Source organism: Anthonomus grandis, chromosome 5 (assembly GCF_022605725.1).
Source record: "Anthonomus grandis grandis chromosome 5, icAntGran1.3, whole genome shotgun sequence".
NCBI lineage: Eukaryota > Metazoa > Arthropoda > Insecta > Coleoptera > Curculionidae > Anthonomus > Anthonomus grandis.
This window is the reverse complement of record NC_065550.1, coordinates 4,533,966-4,549,515: the sequence shown is the minus strand read 5'-3', so window position 1 is coordinate 4,549,515 and position 15,550 is coordinate 4,533,966. Positions and strand designations below refer to the sequence as shown.

Below are 15,550 nucleotides of genomic sequence, written 5' to 3'. Positions count from 1 at the left end.
TAATCCCATTGATGAATTGTTGTATGAATGTGATTTTGAACACTCAGTTTTAGACACACGTTCTCCAGTGATTTCTCTTAAAATTTTCAATTTTAATTTTCCAGCGCTTATTGATACGGGATCAGAATGTTCGTGTTTATCTGGAGAAGTTTACGAACAACTCGGAAATCTGCAAAATCAAATACCATCTTTTTCAGTAACGGGTGTAAAGATTACTGGGGCTTTTAAAAGTAATGAAAAGCGGGTAACTCAGCAATTACTTGTGGAATTTTTAGTTTTGGATAAGTACATGTTTATTCATGAATTTTTACTAATTTCAAATTTATTATATCCTATTATTTTGGGTGCAGATTTTTTACGTATAGTAAACGCTAAAATAAACTTAAAAGATAATTTAATTTCGGTGTATATTGATAAACAAGAGATTAACATTCCAGAGATAAACGTTCAACACGAGTATGAAGTGCCAAGAGAATTGTTAAATATTCGACCGGTCGCTGTACGCAAAAATAGTTTTAAAGATAACAATGTTGTTATTAGTGAAAGAAACATTTCTTTCAATACCGAGTTCATAGATTCTTTGAATTATCTTTTCGACACACAAAAGCTTGGCCTGAAAAATATTTTAAATAAATTTAAACACATATTTTCGGATATCCCCGGTAGAACAAACTTTTATACACACGAAATAAAATTATTTGATGAAACCCCGTTTAAAATTAAACAGTACCCGATACCAATGGCGCATCGCGAAGCGGTGTTTCGTGAAATCGATAAAATGGTAAGCTGGGGTATTATTGAGAGGGCCGCTACCGCTTACGTGAGTCCGCTGCTGTGTACAGTCAAATCTGACGGGAATGTCCGAGTATGCTTGGATGCTCGCCATTTGAATACACGTATGGTGAAGGATCATGAAATGCCGCGTCCTATAGATGAAATTTTAAAATTGTTTTCTGGCGCGAAATTTAAAACTTGTTTGGATTTATCGGCGGGTTATTGGCAAATTCCTTTATCTGAAAATAGTAAAAAATATACTGGGTTTTTAGTAGGAAATAAAACTTACGTGTTTAATGTCTTACCTTTTGGTATTTGTACTGCCGTAGGGTCTTTTTCAAGAGCGATTTCAAAAGTAATAGGGGATTCATGTGCGGAATTTTGTGTAAATTACTTAGATGATCTTCTTGTTTTTTCGAGGACTTTTGAGGAACACATGGAACATTTGAGCGAAATTTTTGAAAGATTAGCGAACGCCGGGTTTACACTTAAGTTTAAGAAATGTTCTTTTGTACCGGAATGTTTATCGTTTTTGGGATATACTTTAACCACCGAAGGAATAAAGCCAGATAAATCGCGAGTTGAGGCAATCGAATTTTTTCCGCGACCAAATAATAAAAAAGAGGTACAGTCTTTTTTGGGACTCTGTAATTTCGATAGAGCGTTTTGCGCTCAATTTTCTACACTGGCAGAACCACTTACGCAGTTATTACGTAAGTCCTCTAAGTGGAACTGGAAAGAAGAGCAAGAAATTTCCTTTTTAAAATTAAAACAAAAGTTAACCAACGATGTGCTCTTATATCATCCCCACGAAGGTTTTGAATATTGCGTTCAGACTGATGCCAGTGACGTAGGATTGGGGGCACAGCTTTTCCAAAATATCGAGGGCAAAAGAAAGGTTATTGCTTATGCAAGTCGTCTTTTGCTAGACAGAGAAAAAAATTACAGTTCTTGTGAGAAAGAGGTATTAGCTATCGTTTGGGCAGTACATAAGTGGAGGATATTCCTTTTGGGAAGGCATTTCCAGGTTTTCACAGATAACAAAGCATTAGTATACATCCAGTCTTGTCGGCTGCTCACTCCACGAATTTCTCGATGGGCTCTTGCTCTGCAAGAGTTTGATTATACGATTCATTATGTTAAGGGCTCTGAAAATATAATTGCAGATACTTTGTCTCGATACCCTCATTCTAGGTTATCGACTCCATCGAGCAAGCGATTTAGACTGATGTCCTCCCTCTGTTGTTCTGGGGAATTTACGAGTCAACTGAGAGATTTGAGTAAACTTCAATTGAGTGATCCTGTTTTCGGTGAGATTATTAGATCCTTGCAAAAGGGTAATTTAATTAAGCAATACGTAATGCATGGGGATCTGTTGTTCATCCGTAAAGCTTTCGATGATCCGTACGTTTTGTGCATACCATCAGTTTTACAGGAAGCTTTTATCCAGCATTATCATGAAACTCTGGGGCATTTTGGTGTGTATAAGACTTGGACATTGCTACGGCGGGATGTATGGTGGAAAAATATGTATAAAGGAATTAAAAGCGTTGTGAAGAAATGTGACATCTGTCAAAGAACAAAAGTTTCTATTCTGGCGAGGCCTCCTTTACAATCAATCATCGCTAATAAAGTTAATGAGTTAATTTCTCTTGATCTTTATGGGCCGCTACCGAGGTCTCGAGGAGGTGTAACTTATGTTTGCGTAATCGTCGACGTTTTTTCTAAATTTATTACATTGTATCCTCTTAGAAAGGCCACTACTAGAGCTATCCTAAATCGCTTGCTGCTCGAATATTTTCCTAAGCATGGGGTAGTTCAACAAATTTTGACTGATCATGGTACTCAATTTACCGCCAAATCTTGGAAGGATACTCTTCTACCCTTAGGGGTAACTGCGGTGTTCTGTTCCGTTCGCCATCCTCAGGCCAATCCTGTCGAGAGGTACATGAGAGAATTGTCTCGTCTTCTACGTACTTATTGCAATGAAAATCATCGCCGGTGGGCGTACGAGTTGCCAAAGTTTTCCGAATTCTTAAATTCGGTTATCCATGAATCCACCGGGTTTTCCCCTCGAGAACTACATTTAGGCTTACCGCCTTTATCCCTATTAAGAGAAACTGTTAGTTTCCCTGACCTTCCGCCAGATTGCCCTGAGCGAAAGTTGGTGTTAGCCCGTGAAATGTTACAAAGTCGAGCGGAAAAAAGAAAAATGTCTTATCCATCGCGTCCTTCACCGAAATATAATGTAGGCGATTTAGTATTGCTTAAAGCAAATCCGGTATCCATAGCATTGGCTGCTGAAACGAAAAAAATGATGTTGTTGTTTGAGGGACCTTACAGAGTAAAAGCTCAGATTAGGCCTTTCACTTACATTTTAGAAAATCCAAGTACGGGAAAAGAGCGGGGACAATTTCATACCAGTCATTTAAAGATATATAATGCCTAACCACCTAATTTCATAGGTGATTACGCCGGGGGCGGTTGTAGCGGAACGACCTCTACTTTGCTATAGTTTGTTCTATTAGAATATCGGGCGTCTTAAATATTTTCTTTATTTGTGGAAATGTATGACATTCTTTAAACCCTACATTTCTGCTCGGAGTATTCTTATGATTATTACTTCGTTTGTCACCATTTAATAAAGAAGTGTGGCGCCTTTGACTCCGTGATTCCGTTAAAGGGTTTAATCCGGGTCAGTGCTTTTATTATTGAAAGGTGTTAAAACTAAGCCCGTAACTGAGGTAAATAAACTGAGATTTCCCTGCATTAGTGGTTTCTTTGACCTACGAACCCCCGGGACTAAAAATCCCATTACAAGGCTTACGGTCATTCAAATCAAAAATAAATAATCTTACACTTTAACCTACTTTCCTTGGATAGTACTTAGTTAGCTTAAGTTTTTAGCCCTGTTGATGACTGTTTTTTCAGAGGTTTTATCTTGGTATATATATATTTTTTTTGTAATTCTAGTATTGTATTTATATTGCTATATTGTCTAGTATTTTGTATTATCTATTTTGTTTTTGTAAACTGGCTCTGCCGTATATTGAAATAAATAAATATGACTTCTTCAGTTAGAGAACGTTAAGTAGGTATGTATTTGTGCTAAGAAAATAAACAATATTATTACTAGTAACCCATCCTAGGCCAACATGACTATAAAAGCATCAGAAAATAAATTCTTGAGAAATTATACCTATTACTGTAAAAAATGTACTCACTATCATAAAACGACTTTATGAGAACATTTCCTTGCATCTTAGTGTCAAAAATAGACTCTATTTTCCCATAATTTTAAGTGTGTTTTTTAAAAAAGTCAAGTTGGGTTTATAATTCCCAAAAAAAATCCACTTGAAAATTTGCTACTGTACCATCAGAATATTGTTTCTGATAAAATTACACAAATTTTAAGCCTTTGCCTATAATTTTAAGTGTGATTTTCAGAAAAGTTGCCAAACTGGACCTTTACCAACATTAAACAATTTGATCTTTTTGGATTGATCCTTCTTTAGTTATTATGTTTTCATTTTTAAAGAAATCTTTAGCATATGTAATAATTATTACTTTAATTTACATTATTTTTTAGGCATTACCCTATAATTTTAATACACATGTAGGACAAATTAAGCTAATTTTGTGATATTGTTAATTTTGCGGCTTGTGAAAAAAATTTAGACCTAAAAAACCACTTAACTTTAAGGAAATATTTAATTTTTCTTTTAAAAGTCTTACTGGTTTTTAAGGTCAATAATTCAAGAATGTACTTGTCTTGAAAAGCAAAATAAAAAAATTATATAGAATTTAGCACATTCATAGTTCAAACATTTTTTTGAATAAAAGGTGGAATTCTAGTCAATTTTTCTGTAGAATGTATGAAATACAATGAAATATTTACATATTATCTATACAAAAGTGCTATAGGCTATTGAAGCCAACTCATCAGATCTGAACCTAAAGAAACATAATTTATAACCTTAAAATAGACTAAGTACTTAACTAACCTTATCGGTAACTTTGGGTCCCTTTTTGGCAGCCTCATCGCCACCCGCCTGAACAAGGGCAAAAAGGGCGAGAAGCCCTACAGTAACCAGAGCGAAGAATTTGGTCATTTTCGATTGCTGCTGCCAAAATCTGCGGAGTTTGACACAAACTGAGAGGATGACGCTCTTTGTCATGACACTATAGGGAATGTGGCCGCTATAGCTACGTTGCCAGATTTAATATTCAATGTGATATATCAATAGTGGAGCGGATATTCATTTTTAATTTTTGAAATAAAAAATTTTTATTTCGCAAATCTCTTAGAGACGCCACTAAAGAGCACCCGATTCCCGCCAGTGATCGTGTATGTTCGGAGAAAAATTCGGTCGTTTGACTTGAATGACAAGAATAACGACACGAATATTCCCGCTTTTTTTGCGTTTGTTGGTTGTTTACTTTCGTAAAAAAGCTCTTACTAATTTTTTGATCGATTATTGCGATTATACTGAACTTCCCTTTGTTTCTTTGTGAAATATTGACCATATTGTTGCTCATAGTGTTTTAAAATAATACCTGAAAAGCTGTATTAATTCCAATTCAGCGATTTTAGCTGAAAAGATGGAAGGCCCTACTCAAAACTATCAGAATCAGGACCAAACTATCAACAAAAATATGTGCCACTTATGCAGTAAAATGTTTTCTTCCATTTCAGCTAACAACAAACAAAAAGACTAAGTATTCCTGTGAGACTTTCACTCCTGTGATCAAAAACTTGAAGCTCATTTACAGGTAAGTCATGACATCAAAATAGAGTCCTTAACTTTCCATTTTTCCAGCGAAGAAAAGAAAGATTTGAGGAATGGTTGAGAGAGCATAAAATAAGCACAAACTATGCACTTGTTTGCACAAGGAAAATGGAAGACAAGATTGAAAAAGTATATTGTTGCAATCGAAGCGATTTTAAAGGTAAATTTGTAGCAATTTCAATTCTGGCAAAGTATTTATTACATACTGTACATATTCATGGTACTATTTAGTGAAAGATTGTTAAACATGTACTTAATGTATAGCTGTTTCTAGGATTTGAAAGCAAATGTAGTAAGAGAACAATAAAATGTAGTGATCCCATTAAAATTAATGGTGTATGTCCTTCTTGTTTAAATGTCAAGATTTATGGTGCAGGTTACATTATATAGTCCTTTAGGGTATCCACACAACGGGCCTGGATGATCACCAGTACCATGGCTGTAAGCCTTATTTTTGTATTGTCTTTATGGTGTGTGAGCAAAGGAAGGGAAGCTATTCTGTTTTAGGTGAACTCCTTGGGGAATGTTCTTCCAATAATATTGAAGCTAGCCATAGTGTAGAAATTGAAACATTTGTTAATGAGAAGACAACTGAAAATCAACAAGTAGCAGTACAATGATTGAACAAGCAATCAATAAGAGAGATTGAAATTGAGAGTGTATCAAACTTTTTAAGATCTTTAAATGATGAAACTTATGATAAGTAAGTTATCTTTTTATAAAATTATATAAGATGTATTAACATATACCTGTAAATGTCTAGGGGCATGAGACAACTGACATCAATGATGGAACAGGTAAATAAGACAGGTAAACTAAAAATGGACAAACAAGTTTATTTTCCATCAAGGAAGAAGAAGAAGGAGCAGTAAATAAAAATAATAAATTGTATATTTTTTTCTATTTATCAGTATTTTCTTTATATAATAGTAGGTATATTTTTATAGGGTTAAGTATATATGTATATGTGTATTATAATTTTTTATGTAAGTTTTAGGCAAATATTTGTAAAAACATTACCTATCTCATAAGTTTCTTGCAGTTTCTTCTTATGAGTATTTGTTATAAGCAGGAATAGGAGCCTAAGTTTGATGTGCGTGACATCATCGGCTGTTCCATTGCCGCCGGTATGAATAATAATAAACAATATTGTGCTGATCCATAGTAAAGAATAAGTGTTATTTAAGCAGATTTAGGTTTATGTGTGAGATCGCTTACTTGTTAGATATTATTATTATTAATTCGACCGTTCTCGTTCAGAGAGTTAAGTTGACTTTTGTATCCCTACATTATAAAATAAAAACTTTTAAATAAAATATAATATATCATTATAAACTATATAAAAACCGTGTTTTTATAATATATTAATCGAAACTGCGAATTGTAAATTAATATTTTAGCATAAAATAATTACGTTTCTTTTGAAATCAGTCATATACTTGCAGCATTTATAAAATAAAACTTTTAATATATGGTACATTTATATAACAGTATAACTAATTAAATCCATTGTGTTTTCACTTACCAAAATTACCTCTCTACCTAGGTATAAAAGTTATTTAAAAAAATATGTACTTATTTCAAAAAGATTAATAACATTTATATATTTAAAATTAAAATTAAAGTACAATACTACAATATTTTATAAATTTTGTTTTCCATTTATTTATTTTTTCTAAATATACAATACCCTATTATTTAAGTTGGGCTTTTCCTTTTGATATGTCCACATATAGAGAACTTAAAAAAATAATAGTTATTTGTATAACAAAAGGGAGCAAAGTGCATAAATTCCTTATGTGGATGAAGTTTGATCCAGCAAAAGCATCCACAGTGAGGAAATGACACTGCTCCTACAGTATTCATATAATGTTTTATACTTTCATTTAAAAATAATAAGCTTCAAAATAATAAGCAAGATATAGTCAAATAAAAAAATTCAATTAGGCAGGGAAATAAAATTAAAAATTTTCTTATAAGGTAGTAAAAAAATAATTCATTTTCCATTTCATTGGATCGTTCAACAAAACTGCATTTTTTTGATACTTACATTAGGGTGTTATGTATAAAATTAATAATTCAATTTTCTTGTTTGCATCCTTTATTTATATTTAATTTATTTAAAGAATCAATAATTATTATTATTCCAGAAAGGCTATTTTTTATTTTAATTAAATTATTATTCCATTAATTATTATTTACATTAATTCTTATTGCCAGAAACCGCTGCTTCTAGCAGCAAACATTTCTCTTTGGTTAGTTGCCCGCCATTCACATAATATTTAAATATCCGAATGGTGACGGGAATCGGGTGCTTTTTAGTGGCGTCTATCTCTTAGAACATTGAAAGGCTAGAATTAGTAAACAATAACTTTGAGTTCAACATGTGCACAGGGGCAAGAGGGGTGTTTCGTTTACAAACGCATTTTCAAAAGAGGAAATTTTCCAATTTTTTTTTATATATCAACACAATAATAATGTTAATTTAACTTATTGATGTTGATTTTGGATTAAAAATAAAAAGTAGAAATAGATATATGTTATTCTAAGCGCAAAACTAACATCTTCAAAGCAAAAAAAAAAAATTAACATTCTATTCCTAAAAACGCTTCTAAAAAATTTGGAATGGTAACACCGCAAGCAAAAGCTGATGTAATCTTGCGAAATGTCATCTTGACAAACGGCTTGTGTTGACATTCGGCATTTGTGAAGTTCTGTGTTTTTTCTTTAGTTTTTGGTTAAAAAAGGAAAAAAGTTGAGTCATTTCAGTGTTTTTGTGAACTGTCGCGATAGTAAAAACTTGTGCCGTTTGTGACGCACCATAGGAAAAAAGCGATTTAAGTCGATCTTTTCACAAGTAAATATCGATATGTCTTTGTCAGCTATCTTTCTGGTCGAACGCAGCATGTAAAGAATGGAAGCGTTATTAGTGAGGCGGAAACTATAACATGTGGAGTACCGCAGAGAACCGTCCTGGGTCCAACACTTTTTAATATATATAATAATTCCTTGTGTGAACTAAACATACTAAACGCAGAAATTTTTGCATATGCAGATGACACCGCCATTATTTTTTGGAGAAACTCGTGGTATGATGCTAAAGAAAAACTTAAGGCCGGTTTTGAAGTTGTAAAAAATTATTTTAACACATTTAAACTATCACTTAACATAGACAAAACTTGCTGTATGGCTTTTTCACTAACCGAAGCGAACCGTCCGGATTATAGTTCAATAGAAATAAACAACACATCACGAATTAAAGAAACTAAGTCAATAAAATACCTGGGTATAGTAATTGATTCACACCTAAAGTGGGATCAACATGTGCTATGTTGGCGGAATAAAATAAGAAGTTTAATTCCAAAATTTTATATTTTGCGTGAAATATTAAGCAAAAAAACAACTATTATGACATACAAAGCATTTGTTGAACCATTACTTGCCTATGGGATATTGGTGTGGGGCGGTATGTATTCTAGAAATCTAGAACAGCTAAGGACTAGTCAAAACTATATTCTTAAAGTTAATTTTAAAAAAGCAAGACTGTTTCCAACCTCTCACCTTTACTCTACTGAAACCTGCAGTATTCATGCACTGTACGTATTGTCTCTTTGTAAATTTACTTATTTAAAATATTGGATTAAAACAAATTTTACAACACAAACACAACACTAGGCAAAATATTAACAAACACTTAAAAATACCTTCATCAAAAAGAAATCTCAATCTCAGATTTGCAACCTATTTAGCACCCAAATTTTACAACCTAATTCCACTAGATATCGGGAATTTAAAAAACAAAAAACTTTTTAATAAAAATGTCAAACAATTCATTTGTAATAACTTAAGTCTTTTTTTGAAGTTTCTCTAATACATCAATAAGTATGTAGTACGCTATTTTCGTGTAAAATAATTAAATTGTTTTGATATTTACATATTATATAGATGCCAATTTTGATCCAATTCGTTATACGATATTTATTTATTGCACACACAGGTATGCTTACCTAGGTGCAATTTAAGAATTTACCTGTAAGAATTTATAATAATAATAATAATGTTTACTAGTATGTAAGTATTGATTTGTAAATTTCTTGAATAAAGAATAAAGAATTCTTGAATAAAGAATATTGTTATAACATCAAATTAAGGGACAACTGCCGTCATAAACGTAGAATAATAAAAACTTATTAAGAAATCTATAATAATTATAAAATACTTAATTTCCATAACAATGCTTACTTTATTAGATAAGTACCTTTACTCTAATGAAGCACGTTAAAAAAACGCATAAAGAGTTCATAAACAGTAATATTGTTTATAATTTAAAGCATAATCTATTAATAATAAATATTTATCATGTAAATATTTTTTGACGACGTCACTGGTAAAGATAGTACCGTTGATTGAATATTTGGGAATATAAACCCAAATATTCAATCAACGATAGTACATAACACAAGTACTTGTGTGGGTGGAATCAACAATGCACTCAAGCGGCGTTGCAATGTGGTTGCCTTTTTCATTAATATATAATAATAATTAATAAAGCAGAAGTTATCCATAGCAGTACCTAGGTGTTATCTATAGAGTAGGTAATAATGTATTAGAATGTGTAATTATCTTGCATAGAATATTACCTAAAATCTTGCCTGTAGATGAGTATGTTTTAGTTTTTGGTGATTTAAACATCAATATGATGAATATTCAAAACCCAGTCAGCAAATTATTTGATAGCTATGATTTTTGTCAGGTAATTGATGAACCAACTTGTCTGACTGATACAACAGCCACTTTACTAGACCCAATTTTTATTAACGATAAAAATATTGTAACTCAGAGTGGTACATTAGATTCAAATGGGATAAGTGATCACCTATTGACATTTTACTATATAAACATAACATGTATTATAAAAACTGAAAAATTTTTGACAATAAGGAATTTCAATAATTTCGATGAACCTGAATATGGTGGGATGAATTGTTCTACCTTCATGATATAGATAGTAAAGTTGAGTATCTGACTCATAATATAAAGTATTTATTTGATAAGCATGCTCCCTTAAGGTCCATTAGAGTGACTAAGCCTTATGCACCATGGTTGACTTATGCAATAAGAGGTTTAATGAGGGAAAGGGACAAGGCTAGGCTCAAATGTAAATTAAACAATTTAACAGAAAATTTTGGACATTATAAAATGCTTCGAAATCTTACTAAGAATTCTATACGTAAGGAAAAGTATGCTTATTTGTATTTGCAATATTTGTAGACTTAAAAGGATCAACCAAAAGTTTGTCTAACTTTAAGAGACCTTAATGTTTATGTTCCTACAATTACAGTTATTCAGATTCCTCCTGAATTGGTAAATGTGGAAGAGATAAATACATATTTCAGTAGCATTTTTTAAAAATCAAACAACTGTGATAATAAAGTAGCATATTATAATAATAATAAAATAAGGGAAGGCATACAATTTACTTTCAAATTGGTCGATCCCTCTGATGTGTTTAAGTATGTGCAGAGAGGTTAAATGCTGCAGGTATTGATGGCATAACGCTTCAGATGGTGAAACTGTGTTTGTATGTGATAATATTACATATAACTCATATTGTCTATACTGCCCAATTATGGAGAAACGCAGTAACTGCCAAAAAATGTGAAAATCGTTTTTTTGCTTTGCTGGAAAGATATGCAAATTTTACATCCTAAACCAATGCAAAAAAGCAGTAAAATCATTTACTTAATAAGAAAAATATGAAAAATACTTACTGCCTTTTAAATAAGTAAAGCATTTACAACAGAAGAAAGCAGTAAATATATAATACAAAGCAAATAGGCAGTATCTTTTTGTAAAAAAATAGTTGCTGCTTTCTTGTGTTGGATTAAGTGACTTTTGTGACAACAGAAAAAAGCTACACAACACAATACAACACAAGTAGGCAGTTTCTTTGGGTAAACAAATAGATGTTGTTTTCTTGCAATGCATCAGGTGGTTTTGTAAAGTTACAAACTGAATAACTTTACTATTTAGTGTCTGCGGCCCTTGCAAAAATAATACCTCGTATTCAATCAGTCATACTTGCACACAGTGACAACGAGCGTTGATTAGTTTTTTTAGTTAGTAAGTAGTTGTAAACTCACAGTGAAAATGGACAAGATAAAGGTAAATGTAAAAGAGATAATTATTTATTTATGTGGATTTGAAGAAGTAAAATAAATAAAAAATTTTTTCAATAAAATGCTCCTTACGTGAAATACCTGCCCAGCGATGTAACCATTATTTCTATGCATCAAGATTTTATAGAAAAGCACCCAGAATACAAATGTGGATATGAAGCATATAGAAAAATATTATTTGCAGAAAACATTAGATTTACAAAACTGGGCCATGAAGAATGTGAAAGTTGCGAAGTTATGAATTTTCATGAGCACCAAAGTGAAAATTTAAACCCAGAGTGCTCAGTTTGCAAGAAATGGTCAGATCACATAAATAAGGCCAAAATCGCCAAAAAACTATATAAAGCACATGCAAACACTGACTACGATTGTAAAACAGTTTGCGTTTGAGCAGATTTAGAAAAAGTCATCATGCTTCCAAGGATGGAAGGTTTTAAAAAAGTTTTGTTTACTCAAAGGTTAGTAGCTTACAACGAAACTTTTGCACCCCTTGGCACCCCAAAAAAATCCAATGCGAAAAAGGTATTACCATTTGCAGTTACTTGGCATGAAGCCATACGGGGAAGAGGGAAAGAGGAGTTGATATGTTGTTTCTTTCAGTTCATACTTCGACATAGAGACGCTGGAAATTTTATATTTTGGCTCGATAACTGCTCTTCCCAAAATAAAAATTGGGCAATAATGACATTTCTTGTTTGCATTGTCAATTCTTTAAGAGTGGCAGCTCAGACTATTGATTTTTTTTATTTTGAGGCCGGTCATACGTTTATGTCAGCTGACTCCCTACACCATCGTGTCAAAAAAAAACTTGTGACTTTAATGATTTCGTCACCGCTATTCAAAAAGCAAACGGAGGAAAAATTGAAACAAAAGAAATGATGATAACTGATTTTTATGAGTTTAAAGCCTTGTCATCAGTTAATAAGAGAAATATGACAACTAACAAAGAAAAGATATTGCTATCGGATATTGTCCATATAAAAGCAACACGAAGATCTTTTCACTTGATGGTCCAATGTGATCTAGAAAGTGAAAACTTAAAACACTTAATTTCCTTCGGAGTGATGTATTTAAAATAAAAACAATTTCTGACCCTCTTCAGTTTACTATTCCATGTGGAATTAGTGAGGAAAAAAAAGCAACTATTATAAAAAATTTGTTGAGCCTAATGACCGAAAATCGAAAAGAATTCTGGTTTAATTTACCTGTGTTTACCGCTCCACAAAAAACACAAAATATTAGAAGAAAATGTAACAAAAAAAGAGTGACTCAATAAACAAAAATGTTCAAAGTTTACCTGTGTTATTTTTCATTATTACCCAACACTTAAAAGCAGTATAAAAAAAAATCAATGCAGAAAAGCAGTATGTGACACTTACTGCTTTATGGTTGCCTCAAAAGGATATTTAATACAATGGAGAAAAGCAGTAATTGGCTTAATTAATTACTGTAGAACTAAACAATGTTTTTGCTTATTGAAAAAACATTTCTGATATTGTCTTTAAGATAAGAACATATTTTTGTTTAAAGTTTGCTTTAAAAAAAGCTTGGCAAATGATCTTAAAGTTTTTGCCCTTTTCCCACAAATTTGCTGATTAGCAGATACTGCCTTTTTCCATAGTTGGGCAGTATAGTTGTCTCGAACATGGTGATTTCCCAAATTGCTGGAAAGAATCTCTTGTTACCCCACAACCTAAAAAACATGATCCTGTCAGTTTTATGAATTTGAGGCCTCTTAGTCTGCTTCCTGTAATATCAAAGGTTCTGGAAAGAGTGGTTCATGTTCAGATCACTGATTACTTTAATACAAATGGCTTTTTTCCTGTGCATCACTCGGGCTTTAGAGCTAGTCATAGTACAACAGCTGCACTTCTAAATATTACTGACGACATTGTAAAAATTAAAGATAGGCAAATGGCTGCTATTTTGATTTTGATAGACTACTCTAAGGCCTTTGATGTTTTTGATCATGAGTTGATGTGTGCCAAGGTTATATTTAACAGGTCGAAAGCAGGTAGTTAGAATAGGTGGTCAAACATTGCAGAGTAGAAATATTACTTCAGGAGTGCCACAAGGCTCCATACTTGGCCCTTTGTTGTATGTTATTTATACTGCATATATGTTTTCTATTGTATCAACGCACATGCAAGCATATGCAGATGATACACAATTACTATTTCAGTTTAATCCAGATTGTCCTGATAATGCTGCTGAGATTTTAAATTCAGATTTATCTAATATTTTGCAATACTCAACGGAACATAATCTGGCAATTAATCCTGCAAAAACTACAATGTTACTGTTTTGTTCTGAAAAGAAACGGGGCATACTCATGAATCAACTTAATATTCAGATTGAAAATACTCGGTTGACTTTTGCTAACTGCGGGAAAAATTTGGGTTTGTGTATAGATGTACAGCTTAATTTTGAACAACATTTAAAATCTTAACTAAAAAGAAATTAAGTGAGAATGAACCTTTTATATGCTAGCAGACACCTTTTAAATTTTAATACCAGAAAAAAATTGTGTGAGTCACTTATTATGTCTATTTATTCATATTGTTTCATAGTATATTATCCATTCTTAAATGTTGTAAATAAAAAATTGATACAATACGTTCAGAACACATGCTGTAGATTTGTTTATAAATTAAGAAAATTTGATCATGTCTCAGAAAATATAAAAGAGTTGGGTTGGCTTAAGTGTGATAACTGGTATAATTTTAACTTGACTCTATTTTCTAGAAAACTAAATATGTGTCAACAACCAGTATATTTGTTTAAAAAACTAATTTGTAGGGAGGCTGTGCATAATCGCTCTTTGCGAGATAAAAATTATTTAACAATGCCACAACATAGAACTTCTTTTTTTAAAAAGAGCTTCAGTTATAATTGTGTTAACTTAAATAATAACTTACCTCTTCAATTTAAGGTATGCAATACTGGTTATTTACGGTCTAAGTACAAGAGGTATTTATTAGATGTGCAGTAGATTTTTAGAACTTTTTTAGTGACAGATATTTTGTATGTATATATGTACTGGATTCTTATATTGTTATGGTTGGTTAAAACTGTTTTATCCTCAGTGTTATTTCTTAAAAGTGTTCTATTGGACTTTCTCTGTTAACATTTAAAGATGGTGAACTTAATATCCGGCGAATTGGTTAAGTGGAAGAATGGCCAGGAGGCTAAGCTTCACCAGTTGCGCTATTCTTGTGCATTATGATGTGAGTGTTCCTTTTTGATGTTTTTGCATTGTATGTACAAAGAAATACTTGAATAAAGGCGTTATTTATTTATTTATAATAATAATAATAATAATAATAACGTTTATTAATCCGCATATACATATATTTACAAAGCTGTAAAAAAACATCATTGTAACAAGAAATGACAAACAAAATGCAGATTAAAAGGCATAATTTCAGCTTCTCAACGCAGTTGTAGCATTGCAGCTGTTCTAGCCTTTTAATGTTCTAAGGATTACCCGAGGTTCTAAGGAATATAGGCACGACTACGCCCTCTCAATTACCTGATAAAATATACATTGCAGTCCTAAATTTAGATTTGTATATTTAATGTATATAGTGATATTCGCTACACTAAGCCAACAATTCTAGATTTTTGTAGACATGTGGCAACATTGTGTGCATTTACTAACGATTGCCGCAAAACGAGATAGCTATATGGGAAGAATATTGAATGCGAAAGAGATCTTGCAGCCAATCCGAGTGAGACACGATGAAAGACTGAGGACCAATATTTTTATGTGGGAGGAAAAAGGATGTATTGATAAACATTTTAGCG

General features: G+C 32.1%; 1 protein-coding gene across 1 annotated transcript in view; it reads right to left on the bottom strand.

Moving 5' to 3' along the window:
• LOC126736374 (peptidyl-prolyl cis-trans isomerase B) overlaps positions 1–4,947 on the bottom strand; it is a 30,718-nt gene extending 25,771 nt beyond the window's left edge. Inside the window, exon 1 of the mRNA XM_050440700.1 lies at positions 4,779–4,947. Within this exon, the coding sequence (XP_050296657.1) occupies positions 4,779–4,886 (108 nt within the window). The 5' untranslated portion in view covers positions 4,887–4,947. The remainder of the gene's footprint in view (positions 1–4,778) is intronic.
• Between the last annotated feature and the right edge of the window lie 10,603 nt (positions 4,948–15,550).